Source organism: Archocentrus centrarchus, chromosome 6 (genome assembly GCF_007364275.1).
Source record: "Archocentrus centrarchus isolate MPI-CPG fArcCen1 chromosome 6, fArcCen1, whole genome shotgun sequence".
Taxonomy (NCBI): domain Eukaryota; kingdom Metazoa; phylum Chordata; class Actinopteri; order Cichliformes; family Cichlidae; genus Archocentrus; species Archocentrus centrarchus.
Window position 1 is genome coordinate 15141614 of NC_044351.1, and position 17946 is coordinate 15159559.

At 36.8% G+C, this 17946-nt stretch overlaps 3 protein-coding genes across 4 annotated transcripts; all 3 read right to left on the reverse strand.

Annotated features, from left to right (window-relative positions):
* Nucleotides 1-1736: 1736 nt before the first annotated feature.
* Nucleotides 1737-4909, reverse strand: LOC115781579 (troponin I, slow skeletal muscle-like). Of its 2 annotated transcripts, XM_030731316.1 has the most exons (8): nt 4769-4909; nt 4102-4143; nt 3973-3979; nt 3700-3744; nt 3457-3588; nt 2825-2914; nt 2509-2682; nt 1737-2227 (listed from the first exon to the last, which is right to left on the reverse strand). In XM_030731316.1, exons 2-8 carry the CDS (start codon nt 4110-4112, stop codon nt 2141-2143), a joined length of 546 nt encoding a protein of 181 aa, XP_030587176.1. In that variant the 5' UTR covers nt 4113-4143; nt 4769-4909; the 3' UTR covers nt 1737-2140. The 2 variants fall into 2 exon arrangements, with proteins under 2 accessions (XP_030587176.1, XP_030587175.1); XM_030731315.1 differs by lacking the exons at nt 3973-3979; nt 4102-4143; nt 4769-4909 and having other exon boundaries at nt 3700-3774.
* Nucleotides 4910-9564: 4655 nt separating this feature from the next.
* LOC115781580 (troponin I, slow skeletal muscle-like) lies at nt 9565-11734 on the reverse strand. Its single transcript, XM_030731317.1, has 8 exons — nt 11689-11734; nt 11082-11105; nt 10958-10961; nt 10813-10854; nt 10547-10678; nt 10200-10289; nt 9794-9967; nt 9565-9684 (listed from the first exon to the last, which is right to left on the reverse strand). The coding sequence occupies exons 2-8, from the start codon at nt 11090-11092 to the stop codon at nt 9598-9600; spliced, it is 540 nt and encodes a 179-aa protein (XP_030587177.1). The 5' UTR covers nt 11093-11105; nt 11689-11734; the 3' UTR covers nt 9565-9597.
* Nucleotides 11735-13268: 1534 nt separating this feature from the next.
* Nucleotides 13269-16907, reverse strand: LOC115781581 (troponin I, slow skeletal muscle-like). The gene is made up of 8 exons (XM_030731318.1): nt 16771-16907; nt 14744-14772; nt 14583-14586; nt 14404-14445; nt 14175-14306; nt 14005-14094; nt 13641-13811; nt 13269-13550 (listed from the first exon to the last, which is right to left on the reverse strand). The coding sequence occupies exons 2-8, from the start codon at nt 14752-14754 to the stop codon at nt 13464-13466; spliced, it is 537 nt and encodes a 178-aa protein (XP_030587178.1). The 5' UTR covers nt 14755-14772; nt 16771-16907; the 3' UTR covers nt 13269-13463.
* Between the last annotated feature and the right edge of the window lie 1039 nt (nt 16908-17946).

The window sequence follows — 17946 nt, forward strand, 5'->3', positions numbered from 1 at the left end:
TTTGGAGCACATGTGCATATGCAAGGAAGACCCTGGGAAGTCAGCTACTACTCATACGTGTCTCTTTGGAACTAAATGAGGTCTTCATCAGCTCGTGAGGCTCATGTGAAACTTGCAAAGCAAATTTGCTATGTACGTACTGTATGTTTATTGCTATTATGCATATAGGTTACTGATGTGGTTTCAGATAAGTTGTTTATTTCTGTTCTGTTCAATTAAATTTAACCAAACCCCAAGCTTAGCCAAAACTCAACTCTCAACCTCCAAAATGTAATGGTTTAGCTTATGAGAACAGCTTTCTGGGACCAAATGATTAATGTCTCTAAACAGATTCCCCCCATAAAAGGGGACAATATGCACAAAATCTTATCATACTGTACGTCAGCCAATTACATGGCAGCAACTCAGTGTATGTAGACATGTTCAAGATGACCTACTGAAGTTCAAACCGAGCATCATAAATGGGGAAGAAAGCTGATTTAAGTGACTTTGAGCATGGCATGCTCTGTAAACTACCACAGTGGATTCTCATATAAACAATAAAGATGCGATTAAAGTTCAAAGTCTTAGGTTGAGAGCAAGTAACTGACTTGGCCATCGAAGAATATCCCATTTCATTGGACCAGGAAAACTCTTGGGTTGTTTTTGCTGTATGCTTTGAGTCATTATCCATTTGCACGTGCCGTCCAGAGTTTAGCAACATTTGGCTGAACCTGAGCAGAGAGTTCAGTATAGCCCTGTACACTTCAGAATTCAGTCACATCATCAATAAACGCTAGTATGGGACATGGAGGACCAGGTGAAAATTTAACTATGTTGAACAAATGATGATGATTAGGAACTATGGAAGTAAATTAACATTTTTTTCCTTAAATTTGGAATGCTTACATCCTATATTTTTATATTGATGTCCAGGACATTCATTGTCTCTGATAAAAAAAAAAAAACTAAAAGAAAGTCTTTAGCCACCCGTCAGTTTTTTGCATTTTGATTCCAAGGAGTCAGACTGCCTTGCACTTTTTTAATGTGTTATTGAGCGATAGTTCTCCAGGCTTTCTGAAGGTCTTTCAAAGCTTTTCTTTGGACATTGGCTGCATTTTCACTCATTTTTATTCCAGTCCTTGTACCTGACCATTTTCAGAGGAATGTTTTTTGTTATTGTTGTTAAGACACTTAGTACTGATCTATGAATCATTCAAGCATAAAAAGGCACCTAACTCAAGTGATGAACCAGTGTTGTGTCTACACACAGCAAAGAACAAATTTTAAACTGTATCTTTAGCCACTTTGCTACTAACAGCCTGTATCAATCACATCATTTGTTCCTATGTCTTTAGCTGACCTGACACAGGAACTGAAAGATGCACCTGTATGGAGGAGGTGTGTGTCTACAGCCATCTGTAAAACACAGTGGAGACTCTGTCATGGTTTGGGGCTACATTTCAGCCAGTGGTGTTGGGGATCTTCCATAAAAGACACTGGAAAGTGTCTGATTGGCATGACAGTGATCCCAAACACAATTCCAATGCAGTAATACAGTAATACCTGGATAGAAACAATGGACAAACAAAGAACAATAGAACACTATCACCATTGAGCTGGAGAACAGGGACCGAAGCTTGATTTGCAATATTTGGTCTAATACACCTGAAATATGAAGGTATAGCAAATTTATGTTGATAAACTATCAGATAACATTCTTAAACAGTGCTGAAAGGAGAGCAATGACATTCTGATTTATGTTAAAGAGATTTTATTATTCGATTGATTATAACACTGCTTTGCTCATTAGTTTAATAGCACATTCATTAAGGACTTCACAACAGTTGACCCAACATTAGCTGCCCCTGGAATGTGTATTCACTGTCTTCAGTTCAGTGTAACAAAAGAGCATAAGCTTTTTAATGCAATATGGGCAAACAGGACACATGAAAGATTTGTTGTCACGTGCCCATCTGCTTTTTCTGTCAATATTGGTGATTTTTTTTTTTTGCATATATTATACAAGCACTGACAACATGAGGTATGCCAGAATTTGCAGTTAAACTGGTCTTCATTTAGACTCCCATAAAGTGAACAAGAGTCACTAATTGCACCTGTTTTGGTAATCAACATCTTCACCAAGATATTCACTTTAAATCTACTGTCCAGCATTAAACAGCTTCTTTCTGCCCTCCATACCAGACATGGCATCCACGTTCTTTCGCCAGTCAGTCACTTCCTCTTTCTGCAGGGTGATAGTACAGTTAGTGCAGTCTAATGCAGGGGAAGTTGGGGATACATGCTTTTTAAGATCAGATACTGCAGGCATAACAGTAAAGTCACTGCACTAAATATTAGTGCCTCACACACTCATTTTATAGCACTTCTCCAGTACAAGTTTCAAAGACAGAATCTGGAAGTACTTTAATAATTCTGCTGGCAGTCTATTTACTTTGTTGTACACATATTCAGGACTCCTAAGCAAATAGTGCAAATTAACACATAAATTGCACTTGCTCCACTTACCTTTTCCTCCTCGTTCTTCACAGTCTTGAGGTTGGCCTTGAAGTCCACAGATTCTTTGACCTTAGAGCCCAGCAGAGCTCCCAGCATGGCGTCAGCAGACACCCGCACCCTCCTCAGATTGGGTCTCTTCATCTTGCCCTTCAACTCAAAGATCTTTTGAGACAGGTCCTGTATCTTTTTCCAACACAGATCATAAACCCATCCTCAACATCACCTAATAGCACTTTTGATCCCCATTGACTACTGAATGTATGGATGCTTAATTTATTGTGAAATAGCGCGCAACTCAAAATAGCTATTTCCAAATTATACTTACCTCCTTGTCATTTTTTGTCACTTTAAGAGCAATATCATACCGCTCTTCATCAACAACATCAATTTTCTGGTGTAGCTTCTTGCAAAGATTCTGTGAAGAGAAGATTTTAGTGTCAGACCTAATGTGGGAATTTGTTTTAATCCTAGTGGGTTGGATAATTTCATGGGAAAAGTGGCAAAAAAACAATACAGAGACAGTGGAACATATGTATGTACAATGTTTTGATCATAATAATAATTTTTAAAAAAATACACATTACATGAATCTATAGAAATTTGTTTGATGCACAGATTAAAGCGTCTGTGTGGATAGTTTTTATTGCAAATATTTTCAGATGGTAAACTGTTGACACTGAGGTCTGTGGATTCTTCTGATAAAGTGAGACATTGTGTTTTTGTTTTTTTTTCCAATGCTTTCAGTACCACAAACTAAGTTATAATCACTCTAACTGAATTTGAGTAGCAGCAAAATTCTCAGTGATTGATATCTCTTGAACTTAGCAAATAAATTCAAATAAATTGTTTGTGACCAGATATCACACAAAGCAATCTGGTGCAACTGACTTTATTAGACAATTTCATGATTTTATGCTCATTTTCTTTATGGCACAATCACTTTAATAATAAATGTACCTGCAGCTCCTGCAAAGACAGACCAGACATTTGGAGGTCTGGCACTCTCTCAGCAAGGATCCTCTCTCGTTCATCTTTTTTAAATTGTTTTTCCTTCTCCAGCATAGTCATGGCCTTCTTTAGCAGTTTGGTCTGGTGCACATACAGGATGACACCTCAGTCAAACATACAGTATATGGTTTATTTTACAGCACTTGAAGAATATAAATTCCTACAATTAACACACAGTTACACACAAGATACCTTCAAGAACAACCTGCGAGATGCAGAAATTTTTGGCTTTGGTTTCTGAAAAAGACAACAGTTTGTTTTATTCATTCATGCTTGAATGCATTGAATCAGTTGTTCTGTTTTGTAGATTCTGTGGTTATTTGGATTAGAAAATTCACTCATTAATGTCAATGATCAAGAGAGGGTTAAAGTGTTGAAGACAGCTGCTGGGATGCCTAGTTTTAATCAAAGTGATTAATCTCACGCATCGACAATCAACACAACTGACAACTGAAACCAACTCACCGAAGGCCTGTACAGTTTGGAGCAAGGCGTCCATTATGCAAGAAGATGGAGAGAAGGTGCTTTTGTTAGATTGTTGGAATCTCACACAGTAAATGTTAAAGTGTAAATAAACTAAATGGTTATACATACGCTTCTGACATGGTTGCGGTCTTGAGTTTCTCCTTGTTTAATCTATAAATATAAGAAAAGAAAAGTGAGAAGAGTGTTTGTATTTTCTTTACAGAAGGATCTCAGCCCATTTGTTGTTTTCATTTAGGAGCCTCATATAGTGTAGCTACTGTGGGTTGTGTATACACAGAAGGGGACATAAACAGTGTATGACATTGTCTAAAGGTCAAACCTGTGACCAAAAAAAATCCTCACTCAAACAAATCCAAAAATGGTTATAATAACCTGGCAGGTTATTAGTAAAAAAATATATACACAAGGACTAAAGAGGAGAAGATCTGTAAAAGTAAAACACATAAATCAAATGGACATTGTTGTTGGTTAGTTATGACTTCAGCTTGGACATCTGTTAGACATCAGAGGAAGCCAGAGATCTTAGATTTAAAAAAAAAAATCTCCTTGACTCACATGTAAAGAGATGTTGCATTATTCATTAAAAATATGATACCTGGTTTTAGTAAATGATAACTGCCATGATATAAACACTGTTTTAGAGGAAATTTTTATCTATACTTTAAAAAAATTAATAAATTTGTGGCAACAAAATGTTGAGCATATTGTAAAACATTTTTTATTTGTTTGTTTCATCATCTCTTGACTCCCTTGTATTTCAAAATAAAATCCTTACCTTGTACTGTAGCTGAGAAATACTCACAGGCGTCTTTTTCTGAGACTAGAAGGAAAGAAAGAGGGCAGATATATAGATTCCAGTGCTCATGTGAGTGGCTCACTAAAATAGACCCTCGGTCCTCACCATTCTTGCACTGCGTCTGTCATGTACCATATGTAAGAGGTGTGAAAGTTCTTGCAGGGATTGTCCGTCTGTGATCTCCTTAGTGGCTACATAAGGAGGAGAGTGAAGTTTGAAGGAGCATTAGTCTACTAAAGTTGATCTAATTTGCAATCCAAGGTGAATATTCAGTTATACAGTGTAAAATAACAATGCCAGAATTGTTATCTTGTTGTGTAGCCAATAAACCAAATATGCAACTTTACACCCTCTGCAAAAAAAATTGAACAAACACAGCAATGATAATTTTGTAGTTTTGTTGTTGTTGTTGTCTTTTTTTTAAAAATCTTTACCTCCCAATGCAATTTGATCATCTAAGATATGGCATAACAACCGCTAACTCACTAGAATTTGGTCATCTCTGAGGGACAAACAACTCCAGAATCTGCAAGCTATACTGAAGCTCAGGGCATTGCTGTGATTTCAAAGAATTATGCTGCCATCACAAGGCTGCAGAGGAGAACTGCTGCAAATATTCACCTGCATCATTAATACAGTTTTTCTGAAATTAGTGAAAGATATTAAAATCAGCATTATGTTAGCATACACTACTACACTAAAGCAATAAGCCTGAACATCAAAACCACTGAGAGGTAAAGAGAATAACTCCCTTAGTGTTCTGCTGCAAACCTTGGGTCCTGGCATTCATATGGTTGTTCCTTTGACCTCTGCTATCCAGCTTAATGTGGTGTAGCATTCTTTTACTGCAGGACAATGCATCCCAACACATGGCAAAAATAAGTGTAGAAACACAAAGAATCCCAGGCACTGAGTATAGCCTCCACACGCTCCTAAACCAAATGAACATCTACAAGATCCACCAGAGCACACTTTATCATCAATGGCCCCATCCCACAACCCACAGGATCCAAAGGAGCCACTACAGATGTCCTGGCCCCAGACATCACATTACATTCTAGAGGTACTGTGTCCATGCCAGACAGGTCAGAGCTGTTTTGGTAGCATGAGAACGACCTACACATCATTAGCTAGGTGGCATTAATGTTGTAGCTGATTGATATTTAATACCATACATTATTCATATTTTTTTCCAATTGAAGAAAAATTTTAAGTTAAAAAGTCTCAAATCAGCAAGTGTTGCTTTCCCAAGAGTCAGTTAGTTTTAGAGGTCTTTGTCCTACTTGCAGTTCATAAAACAATACAATAAAAAAGTAGTGTAAAAATATAACTGTTTGCTAGTTGCCACTTGGAGGTTTATGTGTAATCTAAAGGGTAATCTAAGCTTCTCTTTCTTCTTCCTTTTTGATATTTCTGAGTTTAGCCTTGAAACTGAACCACAGCAAAATATTTAGCATGCCTACAACTGAGGTCTTCACCTTCTTGAACTTTAAATGTCCATCCATCTATCCATCCAGCCAGCTATAATTTAATGACAGGATTGCTCGGCAGATGGAGATGAGTCAGTTCATTTCTGTTCAAAGTTCTGGAAATTAGTGAGTGGATCTTGAGTTCAAGAGTTGAACCTGAAGTTTTTTGTTGAAGAGTCTTTTTTCCTAACTGTTATTTGTTTAGAGTTGTTTAAATTCTGTAGTGTTACAGGACAGTGTACTTTTCTCATGTTTCTAAACGCCCCTAAAGGCAGCACATGCTTTAATGACTACTGCTGCATAAATAAAATATGCAGAGAAAACTATTTTAATTGTTAGTTTAACAGATTAATTTGTGGTTAGGAAGTAATATCTCTTTTACTGGCAGTGAACCTCATGATTGCACAGCACCCCATTTTTTGGTATTTATCCAATTTGTTATTGCTCTAACTCTAATTTAGAGTCTATGTGTAAATGTCTGTTATTTTGTGTGTCATTATATCAGAATAATAGCTGTTTGGCTCCAAACTAATTAGCTATCCATAATTTACTGCTGTGTTGTATCTTGGTTTAAACCCGTCGAACAATCCAACCTTTGAGTCACATATATTCCCACGGGTCACAGAGGAACAGGCCGTGTTCTCACAGCCAAATCATTTCCAGTTCACGTCCAACTTTCTGTTGATGTTGTACAACACAAACTTGAACTGTATTGAAACCAAAATAATTGGAGACACCGTTATGGAGCTATTACAAAGTCAAAGAGTAAATGGTTTGAACAGCAATGATATTTTATGTCACACATGAAAACATGAAGGTTTTCTCAGGGTTATGAGTCTACAGAGTACTTAGCCACTCCCATCTTCACAGAATCATTTTGGTTCAGGCTCACCTTTTTCAAAGCACTCATGAGTAAGCCACACTGAAGACTTAAAACAGAGTTTAAGGAAAGTGAACATAGGGAATATCGCTTTATATTAACTCATGCTGGCACCTAAGAAGCCAGGAACAAGTTTAAAAAAGGGCTTTATGTTATTATAGCCATGCTGCCACTTGGAGGTGGTATTTATTAATGTTGCCGCCATAGTAAAGTCATTGGATAATAACATTTCCAAAAACATTTTTCTTGCTATTCGCTTTCTTGTTGTTTTTTTTCAGAAGTTTTGAGGTTAATGTTGTACTGCATCTCGTTAGTCTTCTGGTGCAAGTCTTTTCATAGGTCCTGCGGAATATATTAAAAGAGTTTTTATAAGAGGAACGGAAAGGAAGTAAAATACCTGCAGTTCCTGCGAAGACAGATTTAGAGGAGAGGAAAATTCTTTCTGTCAGAGCAGCTTTTCTCTCTTTCATCATTTGATCAGTTCCCCCCGACAAGAGTGTAATCAGAGGGGGTAAGATTCAGGAGAAAAAAAGTATTAAGATATTTTTCTTGTTTGAAATACTGAGTATAATGTTTTAATGTAATTCACAATATTAATTTCTCACACTATAGGATAATATACAAACCACATTATGGTGTACAGTATACTAACTACCTGACTGCGAATACAGTTATAGTTACAAGTTACACTTGTCATAAACGCCTCAGAAATCTTTACCTGCTTAAAGCCAGACAGCTCTCTTAGATGCACCTCAAAGCTGCAAATAAGTCAGCTTAAGAGAGGTGGGCACTAATGACTATTTGATAGACAATGGAAGAAAATCAATCAATTTTATAGTGTTGTTATTCTAGTGTCTAAAATCACATCCTAGCTGTACTGCTGCTACTGTTTGTCCTCTAAGAGTGGTGTTTACTTTTGTGAAATGCTTTGCCACAATTTTTGAATTGAAAAGAAGACATTAAAACTTTATTTATAGGCTTGGACATTAGTGGATGTGACAGGAAGCATTCAAAAGAGCAGTTGAACTGTTGTTGGGTCAGTCACATTCACATTATACCAGAGTCAACTTCTCAAAGTTTGGATCCACTTGATAAGGAGTCAAACAGATGGGAGACATCAAATAAGAGTGGCATTAATTACTTGATCTACACCTTTATTTATCAAACTGACATGTCCATCTATAGCTAAACACTCAGAGAGAGTCTTACATTCCTGTGGCTTGGTTTCTAGTGGCCACAGCTGTTAGTGTTCCACATCAACATTGCTTTGTTAAGGTTTTAAAATCTCATTGCAAAAAGTCATAAATAGTTTGTTTAGTGCACATCATCTGTGTATTGTTGGCTAATAACACATTACAGGAACAGCCTGGAGTTAGAACAAAGCCAAAGGTTAGTCCAGCTTTTTTTAGGGGAGCAGAGAAACAAGGACAGGTGCTCGTCGGGGCACGAAGGTAAACTGAGCCAGCGTACAGTTCAGTTTGCGTCAGTGTTGTAACAGGGAGTTGTGTTCAATCAAAAGGCAACCACTCACATCCTCACACAAGGACTGACAGACAGCAAACAATTCTTTTAGATTCTTTATATTTGCTTTGAAGTAGTACCACACTGATTTAGTGGTAGACTAAAGTGGAGCAATGGTTCAAACTGGCCTGTAGTACAGAAAAAGCTCCAAAATCCTGGATCCTGTCCTCCATATACTGTCATCAGTAGAATATTTTCCTTAAACTCTCTCTGCCTAGTCGACCAACATAAAACATAAAAGATTTACATCTACATTTGAATCTCCTTTACTTCCACTTTCTAATGATGTAAAAGTTGGGCTCAAGTGTAGGATGTCAGAGTTTTAAGCACTTGGACAGAGTTTGTGTCCTATCACCAAGAGACTGTTGGTCTTATAAAAAGTAACTACAATCATTCCCCTTTGCTTTATTTGCCATAATTACAATCTTTCCTTGTCCTCATCTTAGTTTCTAAAAGCAGTAATTATAGTGAGTGAGTGAGAATTAAATAACTCTTGATAATAATAATCCTCCCACTGCCTGGTTATCTGATCTTTATGCATCTTAAGAAGTTGTTTTTAATTCTGCTATCCCCTTTTGCAAATCTAAAATTTTACATAATTCTCAAGGTGCCAAAGCTAGAATCACATGTTGTTCTAATCATTACTGTAACTCTACTGTTGCTGCTATGTGGTAAAGATATGTGCTGGAACTATTTCTACCATGTGGCTGCTGTTTTTTTTATATATATTAATTCTAGTCGGTGTGAAGGAGCACCTCGGGTGTAAAAGGAAAAGTACAGTACAGTGGCAGTTTTCTGTATTAGAAGTTTTTATTGTTATGGTATTTTCCAGACATTTAAAGATAAAGAAACAAAACAAATTCGTCTTTATTCTCTCTGTGGTTAAAGTACAACCCAAATAAAAGGTCAACAAAGTCGTAGTTTACAGAAATAGGAATCTACTGTCCAGCATCAAACAGCTTCTTTCTGCCTTCCATACCAGACATGGCCTCCACATTCTTACGCCAGTCAGTCACCTCCTCTTTCTGTTCATAGGAAGAAAATAATTCTTAGTGAAAAATTTCAGATTTAACACTTTAAGTCAAGGGGTCAAGCTGCCTGACATGATCTTTAAAAGCTAAGTGCAGCACCTACCTTCTCCTCCTCTTTCTTCACCGTCTTCAGGTTTGCCTTAAAGTCCACAGACTCTTTGACCCTGGCTCCCAGCAGAGCTCCCAGCATGGCATCAGCTGAGATCTTTACCCTCTTAAGAGCAGGTCGCTTCATCTTACCCTTTAACTCAAAGATCTTTTGAGAAAGATTTTCAATCTGAAGGAAACAGTTAAATATGAGTACAAATTATGCAGCTGTGAACCACTTGTTTCAAAATAATAAAAAATAATATTTGAAAGATCATGTGAAACAGGCAATAAAGATCAGTAAAGATGTTGAGTACAAAATGAAAAAAAAGAAAGAAAAATGCCTTTTCTTCTGATGCTGCTGCTACTTTTTAATGTCATAAAGAATGAAATACTTTAGAAACCCAACAATAAATACACACCTCCTTGTTGTTTTTGGCCACTTTCACTTCGGTGTCATACCGTTCTTCGTCTACCACATCAAGCTTTTGGTGCAGTTCTCTGCATAGAGCCTACAGACGGAGAATAACACCACATCCATTTAACAAAAGAGCACGAGGAAAACAAAGGATCCAGTTCATTTCAGTGTCATAAATGACAAAAATAAGGAGAAAACAACACACTTCTCCTCTAACGCACCTACAGTACTACCCATGAAAATAATGTATATGCGCAGCATCTCTATAGTAGAAGTTATGCATTAGAGGTCTTGTGTGGAGCATGTCCACTCCGTTGTTTCATTGATGTTTATGCATTGGCCTGCACATACCTGAAGGTCCTGCAGAGACAAACCAGACAGCTGCAGTGGAGGGACTCTCTCCCTCAGAGTTGATTCTCTCATCAGCTTCTTTTGCTCCTTTTCCTCCTCAAACATCACAGTTGCCACTTTCAGCAACTTGGTCTGGTTAGTTACAGAATTTACAGAAAAAAAGTAAGAATGGTGCAGTTACTGATGCAAATCACTGATGATGTGGACTTCTGAATGAACAATTTTGCAGATTTTATCAGTTGTAGTGAAAACAAAGAAGAAAATACCTTAAGAGCCAGTCTGCGAGATGCAGAGATCTTTGATTTTCTCTACAAATAAAAAGTAGACAAAAAAAAAAAAAAATCTATTTTACAAAACAATAATACAAATGTATTATTTCTTTAAATAAGTTAAGAACTTAGAGGAACTTACTGGTCTGTGGCAGAAACAGCAGAGCGGAAAAGGAAAAGAACAAACATAAGAGTTTGTGTCGACATTTTAAAAAAATTTTAAACACTATGACTAGAAATTTATGTAGTTAAAAAAAATCCCTTACGCTTCAGCCATGGTTGACTTTTGTCTGTAAAATAATGCTGAAGTCAGAAAATGTATGCTTTGAAAACAGGTGGTAACAGTAACATTAACAGCATTTGAACTGTTTAACAGGCTTTGAGGCTGTTGTAATCTTTAAGCTCTTCACATGCTGTCCATTCTTTTTGACTGAGACAACTCAGAGTAATCCAGACCTTGGTATTCAAAATTAAGCTTTTAAATTAGCAGCACTGCATGCTTAAAAGTCACAGATGCTTTGAATGATATTCCTTTTTTTTTAATCCCAACTGGATTCAGTCCAGTTTGAAGGAGTTCAGATCAGAATCAAAATCAGTTTCATTTAAAAAAGATATATCTTCAAAGATTGATCTTTGTAGAACTATAATTTATATAGACTTATATTTATATAATTTAAAAGACACATTAACATCTAAATTACCTGAGTCAGTTTAAATACAGAAAAAAACATTTATATGACATAAGGGTATATATAAATGTGGCCATTATTCCTATAAATATCAAACTGTTATGAAATATTACATTTATTATACTTTTTTCCCTTATAGCTTTGTGTTTGTGATAATCTAATAAGACGCATAAGCTCAACATACCTTTTTTAATCTCTGCAGAACACCCAGTTGGTGTGATCAGTCTCTGTCTTTAAATGACTCAAAGAAAACTCAAGTCAAATTTAATGACTGCTATTGCCTTCTCTGAGTGGCCACCTAAAATAGCCTCCACTTTCCTGACAGCCAGTATATTGCATATCACTAGACTTCTATTCCCCAGTAGTATACTCAGAAATATGTTTAACATCATCATTGGTGAACATTAGTGAGCTTTTCTTTCGACATTGGCTGCTTTTTCATTCATTTTCAGCCCAATCCTTTAACATGACCATTTTTAGAGGAAGGCTTCATTTGTTTGTTAAGCTAGTTAGTACTAACCTATAAATCATTCAGGTATAACAAAGGCACTTAATGCAAGGGATGTACCTGTGTTGTATCGACATAGAACAGCCAATTAGCAAAGAAAACATTTAAAACTGTATCTTTAGGCACTTTGATACTAGAAGACCGTTGCAAAAAAATCCAAAACAAAACATAATTTGTATTCTTCAGTTTAATCTACAAAAATGCAAAAGATAACACAGTTTGACAGATATGAAATAGTATTTTTGCGCCAACAAGGTGATTCCCAAAGAGCTGTTAGCTGAAAACTCATTAAACCTCAGCATGATGTGCCAGTGGAGGACAAAAGGAGGAGTGTCAGGTCTAAAAAACTAGAGCAAATTAACAGTATCTGAAAGTGATGTCCTTAAGAAGTAGAAAAAATCCTGTCAGGTCCTGACACAGGATCTCTCAGGCTCTGTGTCTGATGCATCTGATGCATCTGGCCCTTGAGTTGATCCTCATCAGAAATGGTCTCGGTGGAAGGGTGGCTGTCAAGGAGCCATTCTTGAGGTATGCACAAGAACTGAACTGAAAATCAGTTTAAATCAGTGTAAAACATGGCAGAGGCTCTGTCGTGGTTTGGGGCTGGATTTCAGTCAGGGATGTTGGGGACTGTGGCAAAACTGATGGAATTGTGAACACAGAAAAGGACCATCAGATTTTGATCCACCATGCAATACTATCTGGAAAGCATCTGATGGGCAACAGCTTCAGTTTTCATTATGACAATGATCCCAAACACACTATCAATGCAGTAAAAGTTCAACACAACAGTACTGAAGCATTACTGTGTGAGAACAGAACAAAAGACAGCCAACATCCAGAGAGTTCAGGCACTGTGTTGAAGAATAAAAGTGCTCATATATTGACAGTAGAATGATGCAAAGCCTTTCAACATATGTCTGCACAGGTTTCAATAAGTCACTGCACCTATTTCCCGTTTTCCAGACAAAATATTATAAAATCAGGTTGGCTCCAGACTTTTGCACACCATCATGATCATCAGTGTTACAAGAAACAATATTAAATATTAAGTCTGACATTCTATTTAAAAAAGACAACAAATCACTTATATGGGCAAAATGTTTAATTAGCATCACACATATTACAGATAGTGAAACAGCAATAAACAGTTGCAAAACTGAATGGAAAAAATCATTAAGCTAATCTTGATTTTGCAAAGAGTATAGTTTATTATAGAACATATTACTGCATTCATAGCATGCAGGGGTGTGTTTTCTTAGAGGTCTACATTAAGTTGTGATGAAAAGTTTAAATTTGCTCAAAAACTGAAAACTTTCTTGAATTTGACAAAAATTCAGAAATATGGATAAAAGGGATTCAATAATTTAACAAAAACCTTCAACTCAACCATTGCAAACATTGTTTACTTTATAAGGATAATGTGTTGCTATTCTAGCTTCCCCCCCCCCTTATTGTCCAGCATTAAACATCTTCTTTCTGCCCTCCATGCCAGACATGGCTTCCACGTTCTTCCGCCAGTCCGTCACTTCTTCCCTCTGTTTAAAAAAGAAGGGGGGGAAAGATGCACAGATTGTAGATCGCTTTTTAATTGGTTTTTTATTTGTGGGCATTCTTAAAGTTTTTACCTTTTCATCTTCTTTCTTTACTGTCTTAAGGTTGGCCTTGAAATCAGCCTTCATTAGTCTGGAGTTGTCAGTGTACGCTCCCAGCATATCGTCTGTTGTTTTCTTGACCCTTTTCAAGTTGGGCCTCTTTATCCCCTTTAGCTCAATGATCTTCTGACTGAGTGACAGAATCTATGCAGCAAACATCATAGTATAAGGACAAATAGGACATGGATATAATGTTTCCATTTTGGCATTCAAAGTACTTTCTGCTCTGTAGAATTTAATTAAACCCTTCACCACCAAGCGCAGCATTTTAACCACCATTTTTATACACAGGAGTATAAAATAAATACCTTTAATCCCAGATTTAGAAAGTCTGTACCTCTTTCTCATTTTTGCCTACTTTAACCTCCATATCATAACGTGCTTCATCTGCAACATCAATTTTATTGTGTAATTCTTTGCAAAGTTCCTGTAAAGAAGAAAAAGAAAGCTGTCAAAATGATGTAAAAATAATTATATGCTAATAAGCAAAATTTGTTGTGTCAGTACCTGGAGATCCTGGACTGACAGACCTGACAGCTGCAGCGGAGGGTAGGACTCATTCACAACCCTTTCTTTCTCTCTTTTTTTCTCTTCGCCTTCTGCCACCAGCATAGCAGCTGCCTTTTTCAGCAGTTTGGACTGAAATATAGTAAGGCTTTTAATAAGGCTCTGATGAATACTAAAACAGTTTTCAAGCACACTTTTATAACTTTAGGTTTAGGTTTACGAGACCTACTTTCAAAAGCAGCCGGCGGGTAGCAGCAAATTTTCTCTTTCTCTGTGACAAAGAATAAGGGAGATACACAAAATGCAGCAATCGAAGTAACTAATAAATATGACATGAAATTTATCAAATTTGGAGTCTGTATACATGATAAGTTAATATTTGTGAATACTGAGAAGCTTTTCACTTACGGGTCTTCATCATCAACATGATGGCATGAAAAAAAAAAAACACCACAAAGAATTTTTTAAAAATATGGGACAAGGTGGAAAACAGTTTCTGAAACTGGTAAATGATGTTACACATTCAAAAAAAAAAACAAAAAAACAAAACGTAAACATATAATACTCACCCCTCTGACATTGCTGCAGCTTATTATGCCTTTAAAACAGAAATGATTTTTAGATGAATATTTTTTTGTATTTCAACACATTTAGTGTCACACACAGTTTTACAAACTGCACTTAGTATAAATGAATATTCAAGCAAGCAAAATCTAAATACTTTAAATGTGATGCTGTGATACTTTTCTTTGCTGTATCTTTGTGTAAAGTGAATAATCCAGATGATGTCACTGATTTGTGGACTCTTGTGTTAAAGCCTCTGTCCCACAATCTTGTTTTTTTTTAACTGCATACATACATAAAACACAGTAATCAGTGTAGTAATAGTGAAGGGTAGCTCTGACTCAAAAGCACAGCACATGCTCGTACAAATGTGACTATAATTTACACAATGAACAGAATTTTGTATTTAATAAAAAAAAAATATATTTAATAAGAATTCAAACTACTGAGTGACCACAAACTTCTTAGATAAGTATTTACTGAGGTTATGATTCAAGCGGGCAGTAGCATTATTTGGCCTAGACTACAAAACAGCTGGACTTCTTTTTGAAACCTCCTGTCAGAGTTGCCCCCTGCTGGCCATTAAAAAGAATGCATGTTTAATGTTTTGGGGACCTGTAGGCCATCTTTTGGATACAGTACTGGAGTTTGGACAAAAACAAATCTTCCAACTGAGAAGTGGTTTTTTTGGTTGTTTGTTTGTTTGTTTGTTTTTACTATTTGACAAAGCAATCAATGAAGTGAGAAAATAATACACAAACTAATAGATAATAAAAAAAAAACTGACAAAAAAACATTATTTGTATTCCGAGTAGTCTCTGTTGATAATACGATTAGGGAACTGCTAAACAGATTTATTTAGTCTAATGGCTCTCAGGGGATTTCAGACAGATTTCAGCTTTCTTCCCAGGACTTGCCTGTTGCACAGCTATATTTGGCCACATTGCACTGTGTCCCATCAGCTGCTGTGGCCTTGATAATGTGAGAGACAGCCAAGCTACAAAAAGGTTGGCAGCAGAGAAAGTGGAACAACACATACCGACAGATACTGTGAAAGTTAATTTAAAATTTCATCTAGATTCATATCGTTGCACATTTTCTATCTTACAAGGTTGTTGATTTAGTTTATCTGACACCCACACATAAATCATGCTGGCTAAGACTAAATTGAGTAGAGTTTGAATAAACTGTCTATATTATATATGTCTTTATATTACGCAGCCTTTTCTTCATCCATAATATTTTTTTATTGCCTGTGTAGCTTTACTTTTAAAACTACATTACTACACGTATGAAAATGAATTTAATCATGATAAACAGTTGAAAGTCTAAAAATAAAAGCATATCAGAGCACCTCACTTGACAAAATTATCCAGTTTAATATAAGCCAGTCTAAGAGAAGGTCAAGGTGAAGGTCAACAAGCAAACCCACAGACAGTTTAAGGAAGCCTTCAGCCGTAGCCAGAAGGTTGCTTGTTCATATGAGCAAACCATCATCATTTAACACATCAACTTTTAACTGCAGGGTCAAGCATGCTGTTACCAGAGCCAAAACGTAGTCTGGCAGTTTAAGCCTCAGATTACATTTCCTCACTCAGAGGATTAAGACGTCGTCAAGAAGCTTGAGGTGTTGTGGACGTAAAAGCTGGCGTGCCAAGTTAAAAAAGTTACTTTAAGACCTTGACAAAAGAGGCCACATAGCTGGGATCCCGTCACATAAATACTGGCCGCAGTATCGCTGTCAGGGGCATGCAGATTTGGAGTATTCCTCTATCACTGTGTTAAAGCAAGACTCAGCTCAATTCAGACAGCTATAGGGCTTTAAAGACAGGTGCTTTAATAATTAAGAAAATAGATCTTTATTGTTGTTGTTTAAAAAAACAATGAAAAACCATAATATTACTAACTGTACCTGAGCTATGGTCCACTGACTCATCTCTTAATGATCCAACTCTTAATATTGCAGTGCTCGGTTAAAAGTCGAATTTAATATCTGCATTATGTTTTTTCTCTACTATTTTATGAAACTTACCTTGGCGTTGAAGGGAAATCAGACAGGGCAGCGATGTGTCGAGAAAAGGAAAAGCACTTTATGGCTATTACTGAAAGATTTACGTGTTCAGAGTATCATGTGAATGGCTTGTTAAAATAGACCCCCCTGTCCACCTGACAATTGCTGCACCGCACTGCACAATCCATTTTTGATTTGCCCTCAACCCATGACCCATTTACTTTCATGTGATTGCATTGCACAAGGCACACCTCACACCTCTCTCACCTAGCTGACAGCTGAGCTATCCTCTGCAGACGCCAGGCACTAAAAGCATGCCTGCTTTTTAAAAAGAATGTGCCGGGGTGTGCCCTCATTGTTTACTGGCAGAGGGCTACATCAAAGAGCAATTATTTCAAAGGTGCATTTTAATGTCAGCTTTTAAAAATTGAAGTCTGGTAAAAGTTTTCAGCCGAACCTATTTTAATATGTATTTAGAGGCACTATAAATACAAATTAAAACATGGTTTCTAGCCTTATAACAGACTGCAGAGACGTTTTAAGCAAGTGTTTGGTTGAAAACAGCACTTCATATCACAGTCTGTGGCTGCTGTACTGAATAAAAGAGTATTTTTATATTTGGATCAAGATGCCACCCTTATGAATCATTGCCATGACTGCACTCTCACACAGAGGTCAGATCAAACACAATATCTACAGTCTATTCTGGTCAGATTTCAGTGGCACAGGACTGTCTGTCTCTGTGTCTGTCTTAGTGTTATGTAAACTGATACAGCCAAGCTTAATATCCAGTAGGAGGCACAGTAACTCAGACAACGCAACAGGAATTGTCACATAGTCACGTAGTATGATATAGCTGGCGACCAAGCAGTGCACTGCTTCTGAGTTTGCTGCCCCAAAATTCTGGACAGTCTGCTGGCTTTATGTGTTGACCCTCTGAATTCACACTTTCTCTTATAAGTAACATGGTAATATTGCAAAGGGAGGTCACAGTGGATGTGAAAACATGATTTAAGAGGTGTTTTGGTTGCCCAGGAGAGGTGTAAGGTGCTGGTTTTGTAATCACATCATCCCACTTCAGGTCTTGATGGGAGACCTTCGCTGCACGTCTCTCTGTTTCAGCTTTCTATAGTTGGCTGAGATCTGATAAATTCAACAGTGTCCAAGAAAAAAAAAAAAGCAGTTTTAAAGATTTAA